The 9,075-nt window shown below is 48.5% G+C and overlaps 1 protein-coding gene across 3 annotated transcripts in view; it reads right to left on the bottom strand.

Annotated features, from left to right (window-relative positions):
- SSH1 (slingshot protein phosphatase 1) overlaps nucleotides 1–9,075 on the bottom strand; it is a 77,756-nt gene that overhangs the window by 33,550 nt on the left and 35,131 nt on the right. For all 3 annotated transcript variants that reach the window (XM_017879732.1, XM_017879733.1, XM_017879735.1), the window contains 2 exons: nucleotides 4,645–4,709; nucleotides 3,389–3,510 (listed from right to left, as the gene is read on the bottom strand). In XM_017879732.1, coding sequence (XP_017735221.1) covers nucleotides 3,389–3,510; nucleotides 4,645–4,709 — 187 coding nt within the window. The remainder of the gene's footprint in view (nucleotides 1–3,388; nucleotides 3,511–4,644; nucleotides 4,710–9,075) is intronic.

Here is a 9,075-nt window from a genome sequence, read left to right as displayed (position 1 = left end):
GGGAAGGGGAAGGGAAGGGGAAGGGGAGGGGGAAGGGAAGGGAAGGAGAAGGGGAGGGGAAGGAGAAGGAGAAAGGAAAGGGAAAGGGAGGGGAAGGGGAAGGGAAAGGGGAGGGAAGGGAGAAAAAGAAAAGAGAAGAGAAAAGAAGAGAAGAGAAAAGAATCCAAGATTGAACCCTAGGGTGGCGTGGCTGCTCTGGTCTCCCCAGGATGCATATGCAGACATAAGACTCTGAGGGAGGCCGGGTGCGGTGGCTCATGATTGTAATCCCAGCACTTTGGGAGGCCGAGGAGGGTTGATCACTTGAGGTCAGGAGTTCAAGACCAGCCTGGCTAACATGGCGAAATCCTGTCTCTACTAAAAATACAAAAATTATCCAGGCATGGTGGCGCATGCCTGTAATCCCAGCTACTCAGGAGGATGAGGCAGGAGAATCGCTTGAACTCAGGAGGCAGAGGTTGCAGTGAGCCCAGATTGCACCACTGTACTCCAGCCTGGGTGATGGAGTGAGACCCTGTCTTAAAACAAAACAAAACATAAACAAGAACGCTGAGTGAGGGTGTGTGAGCCTGTGCAGCAGCCGTCATTCCAATACTGCCTTTTGGACAGCACTTGGACTCTTATGAAGATCCCCTTTGGGGGCAATGCTCGTCTCTTTTTTTTTCCTTTTTCTTTTTTTTGGCAGGGGAAATCAAAAAACAAAATCCCAAGGAAGGAATTTAGAAAAAACAAGTATATTGCTCCCTCAGCAGGTCAAACACTTCTGGTGGGAACCTGGACTTTGTTTTCAAGCCAGGAAGGAAGACAACAGCCTGGTGCCCAGGCAATGTGGTAGCTGCAGGAGAAGGCCCAGTTCCCAGCCCCCGGGATTCCCCAGGCACGGAAGACAGCTGCATCAGGCCCAGCGACAGGAAGGACTGCTTAGTTCTGGTTCCTGTCAGGCCCCTGCTCACCTTGGGTGGCCTCTTGACTGCCCTCTCCAACCTCAGAGACCTGCCCTGGCCTTGGGGTCGGTGCCCACAGGTGGGCTGTGGCTCCTGCTCAGAGGGCACAGAGACTCGAACCTGAGGGAGGAGCATGCAATGGAGGCAAGAGAACCACAGGGAGAGGGACCACAGGAGAGGGAACCACAGGGAGAGGGAAGTTGGGTGCCAAGGGGAGGCAAAGGGAGAAGAGGGTGGGGGGGAAGAGCACCGTGGGGGCGGTGCGGATGAGCACGTGGGCCTGTCTCCTCCACCCAGGCGGCAGTGGAGTGGGAGTGCACGTGTGTGCATCTAAGGCATGCCCATGACTGCTGGCCTGTGAGCTCTGTGAGACTGCAGGCGTGTCTGCCATGCTCCCTGATGTGGCCCCAGCACCTGGCGGGGCACCCGGCACAGAGAAAGAGCTAACAAATGCACACACGGCAGACCTAGAAGTGAATGGAAGAGCAAGGCGGTGTATAGGAAGAGAGCTGCGGCCCACTGGGAAGAATGCGTGGGACCTATTCATTCAGCAGGTCGACAGGAAAAGCCCTGCCCGCAAGTCCCAGGCCGGCCACTTACTGGGATGACCCTGGGGTAATCACTGCAGCCTCGTAAGCTTCTGTCATGTGTAAAACCTGAGGTAGGACTACCCACCCCAGGGGGATGAAGGGGCTAAATGAGATGTCCACGGAGGCATTTTGTAGGTGTGCTGTACTCTACAGTCAGGAGGACTGGGCTTCCACACCGCTCCCATGGTTCGGATCAAGACAATGGGCACAGGCCACAAGAGGCCGATTTCTGTTCAGGATCAGAAAGCATTACTGGAACAGGCCACACTTGTGAGGAAAGTCCCTGCCTCAGAAAGATTCCGAAAAGCTGGAGAGTCATTGGAAGAACAATTACAACTGCAAGACGGTCAAACACTAAACACCGCTATGCCTCACAACCATACAGATAATGGCCAAATAGATGGGGCTCTGGGCATTTCTGAGAGCATCTGCCTGGTGGCACCCTGTCCTAATGGACCACGCCCTCCAGTCTCCAAGTGGTTCTTTAGCGCTCACATCCTAACACCTCCTATGCTACAGGTTCTTCTAGCCCCAGGTTCCCAACCAGGTCAAGGCCACAGATGCCAGCCCCAACTCCATCTCCTACATGTGTCACAGGAAACTTTCTTATAGTGCTATTTATTATGTACTGCGGGGGTGGGGGGCATGTCATAAAAGAAATGTCCTCCCTTTTTTATTCATTTCCTTCTAAAAAGCATCCAAGTCTCAGTTGCTAGCATGTGACTTACAGAAGCTCTCACAGGAACAAGACAAGACCGTACTGTTACCATGACACTCACAGCCTCCCTGACTGGTTTCTGCTGTTGATTCTGCCTGAAATGCTCTTCAAATGCACCTCGCGGCTCTGCCTCCACCCTAGAGCTCGCCTGACTGCCCACTTGCCCGTTAAGATTCGGCTTAGGCTTCACTCCTGCCAGAAAGGTCCTGCCAGGTGCTCTCAATAGCCGCCTCCTCCTGTGGTCTCACAAAACCCCAGCACCTCTCGGTCACTCTCTCCCTCCTACCTGGTTGTGACTGTCTTCCAAGCTCACTTAGAAGCCCTCTGAGGCCAGGAACTGTGCTGTTGCTTCTTTGTTTACCTGGGCCTAGCCCACTGCCTCATACACAGGAGAATGCAAAGAAATCATATGCTTATTGAATGAGTCGACGAAGGAATGATGAATAAAGGGAGTCTAATCTAGTTTGAACAAATCCAGGTTCTGCAATGATCTCACCAGCATTCATTTATCTGAGATGTCAGGGGAGGGATCCCACCCGGGGAGGGATCCCACCCTCATTTCACACACATCATGGAGTCAATGCTCTAACTTACTTGGCCTCCAGTTAGTGGGAAATTACAAGCTACTCTTCAAGCCTCTGACTAGGATCTGCCATGAAGGTGGAGTTCCCACTCCTCTTGGGAACCTGTGGAGTATCACTATGGGGTAAGGTGTCTGAGAGGAGACCCATCAATCTCCATACTTCTCCACGGGCCCCTCTGCCTGGGAGGGTCTCCTGCTTCCGTTGGCGGACTCTGGCTTGGCCTTCTGGGTTTGGCACTGTTGTCACCTCCTTCAGGAAGCAGTCCTGGCTAAGGTGCCCCACTCTCTAGCAGCTGGCGTGAAACCTCTCTAAGCACAGCATAACTTTCTGTCCTCTCAATCGACTCTGAGCTCCGAGAGCACCGCCTGGAGCTGGCACGGTGCCTGGCACACAGAGCTGAAATGGCACACCCTAGTGTTCCCAGTGTCGACTCCCCAGGCTCTCCATCAGGACGCAGCCCTCTCCCACATGGATATGGGACCATGGAAACCTTTTTCTAGCAGCAACTCTTGCCTCCCACACAGAAGGGAACACCTAGCTCATCAGACTCACCTTTCCTTACTGGAAAAGTCCACTCCCAGCAAGATATTCTCCTCGGTGTCCTGGCGCCCGCTGCTGTACACCACTACCATGTACCGGACCCGGTCCGCCCAGGCGCTCTCCAGGCGCACGGCCTGGAACAGGGCAGACATGCTCTCACTGGCCTGCCTTTGGAGGTGGTGCCTCCCTCCCATCTCCAACGCAAGATCAACACTTTCAGTGTTCTACCTTTCCCTCCAGGAGTTAAAAATGAAGAGAAAATTCTTGGCTGGGCCTGGTGGCTCAGGCCTGTAATCCCAGCACTTTGGGAGGCAAAGGTAGGCAGATCACTTGAGGTCAGGAGTTTGAGACCAGCCTAGCCAACATGGCAAAACCCCATCTCTACTAAAAATATAAAAATTAGCTAGGCGTGATGGCGTGAGCCTGTAATCCCTGCTACTCAGGAGACTGAGGCACGAGAATCTCTTGAACCTGGGAGGCGGAGGTTGCAGTGAGCTAAGATCATACCACCACACTCCAGCCAGGGCGACAAGAGTGAGATTCCGTCTCAAACAACAAGAAAAACAACAACAACAACAACAACAAAAAAACACACAAAGAGGAAGTTCTTGACAGCAGGAACCAGGCCTCGTTTCTCTCTGTAACACCAGGGATGCTGCCTGGCTCAGAGGAGACACCCAAAATGCAAGAAATCAGTGAACACATGAAATCCAAAGAAAGTTCTTATTTAGCTTATTTAACCGGTGTGGAGACCTGTTTCATCCCTCCTCCGGCCTCTCTGGGGTACTGAGGAGTCAACCTGGCTTTGGCTTTAGTGAACAATTTGAGGAGAATTTGTTGTAATGTAAAAGCTTTTCCCCCTATCTTCATGAACGGTTCCCCACCAAGTTTCACAATTAAAAATTAAAACGTGCTGGCTGGGCACGGTGGTTTACACCTATAACCCCAGGACTCTGCGAGGCGGAGACAGGAGAATCGTTTGAGGCCAGGAGTTCAAGACCAGCCTGGCAAAACAGCAAGACCCCACATCCACAGAATTTTTTAAAAAATTAGGCAGGGTGGTACACACTTGTAGTCCCAGCTACCCAGGAGGAGGAGGTGGGAGGATTGCTTGAACCCAGGAGTTTGAGGCTGTAGTGAGCTAGGATCATGCCACTGCACTCCAGCCTGGGCAACAGAGCAAGACCCTCATCTCACAAAAAAAAAAAAAAAAAAAAAAAAAAAAAAAAAAAATTTTTTTTAAATTTGACATTCTCACCGCTTCTTACCAGCTTGATTCTGTCTTCACAACGCAGAAGGTTGATCATCACCTGAAGATGCTGAGGCAGGTCACCTGGTGGAGCAATAAAGAAAGGTTTAAAAGGTCTCCTACCTACTTTCTAGGAAACAAACCTCTGAAAGGCTGATTTTGAGGGCCTGGAAAAAGATTGAGAAGTTAAAATCTGTCTACCTACACCACAGAAGAATCACCACAAAAACTTCAAGTCTCTATTTCTCTTACACCACTCTGAATACTGTGTGATGCGGATGGGTGACATGGAGCTTACTGTCATGTTATTAAAAGTTGTTCTTATTTCCTGAAATACATACAATATAGGTTTCCAAATACAAAATGTGGAAAATACAGGAGAGCCTAGAGAAAACTGTTATTTCATCCACGGCAATGTTACTCGGCAGGTTGGGGTGCCTAGAAATGACAGCTGCGGCTGGAAGTAAGGCATTTGCTAGGAGTTCATCATTAGAGAAAAAGGACAGAGCATCATGTTTCCTCTTCAAACAACTTCTTCTTCCTTTTTTTTATTTTTATTTTTATTTTTTGAGACAGAGTCTTGCACTGTCGCCCAGGCTGGAGTGCCGTGGTGCAATCTTGGCTCACTGCAACCTCTGCCTCCTGGATTCAAGCAATTCTTCTGCCTCAGCCTCCCAAGTAGCTGGGATTACAGGCGCCCATCACCACACCCAGCTAATTTTTGTATTTATAGTATAGACAGGGTTTCACCATGTCGGCCAGGCTGGTCTTGAACTCCTGACCTCAAGTGATCTGCACGCCTCAGCCTCCCAAAGTGCTGGGATTATAGGCATGGGCTACCCCACCCCGGGCCCCATTTCAAATTTCTGCATTTTCCACTGGAGGCAGATATTATTTCCATAACCAGGAGGGGAAATGTTTAAGTGACTCTACAGACAGCAGCTGTATGCTGGTTGCCCAGAGAAATAATTTGAATAGACAACAACCTGTCATTTTCTCTTTTCTTGCTAAAAATTATGTACTCTTTTTTCTTCACTATGTAAAACAGGCAGTAATCCAGGGGTGGCTTCTGAACTTCTCTGAGCTGCCCCAGGGTTCAGGAGGTGTCCCTGGAGTGCAGTGAGGAAAGTCTCTTACTGGCCATGAGTCTCGCGTGAAGCAGGAGACCCTGTCAGAAGGGCACACTTTCACGGAGGGGAAAATTGTTAAGGGAGGTGCATAATTAATTAAAGTAGCAGATGTGACTCCAAGGTTGCTTTTTTCTCTAGCTTATACATTTTTCTTTATATCTGAAAGGATTTCTTTCTGAAGAAAGGTTCATCTGTAAAGATGCTAATATCAGCCTAGTGTGGTGGCTCACACCTGTAATCCCAGTGCTTTGGGAGGCCAAGGCTGGACTTGAGGCCAGGCATTCAAGATCAGCCTGGGCAACATGGCAAGACCCCATCTTTACAGAAAAGTAAAAAAATTAGCTGGGCTTTCTGGTTCGTTCACATCTGTAGTTAGTCCCAGCTACCTGGGAGGCCAAGACAGGAGGATCGCTGGAGCCCAGGAGTGTGAGACCACCCTGGGCAACATGATGAGACCCTGTCTCTACAAAGGAAACAAAAAAATTACCCTATACATCACAATTATAACCCCAAAAGGATCAGTAATGCTTACACACTCAAATGCTCCAAAAGAAAACACTGTGTTCCTTTTGCAAAAGCATCTTTTTCATTTTAAGGGACAATGACAGATGATGTCCAAATTGCACTTCCTGTCTCAGAGAGGAATTGGGTCATTAGAAATTTGTGCCTCTAGTCAGGAGGGTAGATCTCATGTTAAGCGTTTTTTTTTTTTTTTTTTTTCCAATAGAGATAGGGTTTTGCCATGTTGCCCAGGCTGGTCTCGAACTCCTGGGCTCAAATGATCCTCCCACTTCAGCCTCCCAAAGTGCTGGGAATATAGGCATGAGCTACCAAACCCGGCCCAATTAAGCATTCTTTCCACAATAAATAAAATGTAAAAAAGAAAAGAACCATGCCCCTCTTATCTGTCCTCTCCAGTTATACAATTCGACAGTGTATAACACCCTATGTTGGCCCTGTGTCCTATGATGAGTGATTTGGAGATAAGGGTTCACATTAAAAAAAGCCATAGAGCTCCCCACTCCCTTCCTCCACCCATCATGTCACCAACGCAACACAGCGACCATGAGAGGTTCTTCACCTGCCTGGCACCCCCCCATCCACCTGAGTCACAGAACTGTGCTGGGGAAAGCAAAAACAAACCCCTGTCTGATAAATGCCTAAATGAAAGGGACATTTTCCACACAGATAAACTTCTTTCAGTGGGATTGTTTGCTGAGATATGGAATTGCTGACAGACAGAAATCCAAACCCCAGTCTGACATCCACACACAAAAAAATCAGAGAATACAAGCCCTAGAAAGGGTCTCAAATTGACCGGACTGGCTGAAACAAACTGAACTACTTTTCCACGGACAGAATTAACCCTCAATTGTACTCAGCTCTGCACGGTGGTTACTGGGGGGACTCTGGTACATTCATGAGACTTGATGGTAATGGCAATTCTAGGGAAAAAAAAGGAACTAATGTAAGTCTAGTCTGTGCCTGTCCCAAGGTCATTTACAGACCAACTGTGGATAGCTGGTAGGCCCCTCTGCCTTCTGACCTCATCGTCCACTCCAGACCTCAGGGCTTAAGAGTCAGCCAGCCGGTGGCTTGCATCCTACCCTTCTAGTCTTTGGATTATAGGAAGGAGGTATATGACACTTAGGGACCAGAGCTTGAGCATTTGCTTTGTTGTATGTGTTACAGTTAAAACATGAACAACAGCTACATTTCTAAGAGGGCAGAATAATTAGCAAATTCAAGAATGAAGAATCTGGCTGAGTATGGAGCCTCAAACCTATAATCCCAATGCTTTGAGAGGCTGAGGTGGGGGGATGGCTTGAGGCAAGGAGTTGGAGACCAGCCTGAGCAACATAGACCTCATACACACACACACACACACACACACACACACACAACTAGCTGGGTGTGGTGATGCGCATCCATGGTCCCAGCTATTCAGGAAGCTGAGGCTGGAAGATCACTTGAGCCCAGGAGGTTCAGGCTGCAGTGAACTATGGTCAGGCCACTACACACCAGCCTGGGCAAGGTAATGAGATCCGTCTCTAAAAAAACTTTTCATATAATTAAAAAAAAAAAAAAAAAAGAATGAAGGGTCTGCTTATAGCTGTATCGTACTAGAAGTCATCGTAATAACAATGATAGTTACCCATATAATATACAGCGCCTACTAAAGGCAGGTATGTTACACGCATAACTCTAAATTTCCATATTGTCTGAGGTACCAGTATTTGATGCCCATTGTAAAGACTAGGAAACTGAGGCTTAGAAGTCGACCTATGACAGCTTAGTAAGTTGGAGAACTAGGATTGGAACACAGGTCTGTCTGGTTTCAAAACAAATACTATTCCCACAAACCACACTGCCTACTTATACAGGACAGTTATTTTCTTTGTTAAAACAGACCTAAATATTATCAACATCAGTATGTGAAAATACTGACTGAGCCTTGGTGTTTGCTATAAATTGTATGGTGCAGAATTCTAACCTGAGCACTCAGATCTAAAATGAAGCTGAATGACTTGAGGTTAAATGAACACAACGATCATAGGTAACAAGAAAACTGGCCACAGTGATGGGTTGGTTTCACCTGCTGCTGCTCTGAAAGGTAAAGGCCTTCTCAGCTCACAGACATGCAATCATGCACTGCCTCCCCAAGAAATGCCGAGATGCTGGCCATCTACGACAAAGATTCACCTACATGGAAGCATTTTTTTCTTTCTTTCTTTTTAAGATAGGGTCTTTTATTTTGTCACCCAGGCTGGAGTGCAGTGGCGCAATCATGGCTCACTGAGCAATACAGTGAGCAACACAGTGAGACCTCATCTACACACACACCCACAAAAAACTAGCTGGGTGTGGTGACGCGTCAGCCTCGACCTCCTGGGCTCAAGCAGTCCTCCCACCTCAGCTCCCCACCTTGCTGGGATTACAGGCACGTGCCACCATGCCCAGCTAATTTTTGTATTTTTTGCAGAGATAGGGTTTCACTGTGTTGTTCAGGCTGGTCTGAACTCCTTGGCTCAAGCGAGATCTGCTCACCTTGGCCTCCCAAAGTGCTGGAATTACAGGTGAGAGCCACCGTGCCTGGCCACAAGTGTTTTTTGTTGCTATTGTTTTTAAGAAACAGAGCCTCTCTCTGTCACCCAGGCTGGAGGGCAGTGGCGTGATCCTAGCTCATTGCAGCCTCAAACTCCTGGGCTCAAGCGATCCTCCCACTTCAGCCTCCCAAAGCACTGGGATTACAGGTGTGAGACACCATGCAGGGCCATGCAAGCGTTTCTTTTTTTTTTTTTTTTTTTTTTTTTTTTTTT

Source organism: Rhinopithecus bieti, unplaced genomic scaffold (genome assembly GCF_001698545.2).
Source record: "Rhinopithecus bieti isolate Rb0 unplaced genomic scaffold, ASM169854v2 scaffold_11933, whole genome shotgun sequence".
Lineage (NCBI taxonomy): Eukaryota > Metazoa > Chordata > Mammalia > Primates > Cercopithecidae > Rhinopithecus > Rhinopithecus bieti.
The sequence above is the reverse complement of the archived record's forward strand: the minus strand, read 5'-3'. Positions and strand labels throughout refer to the sequence as shown.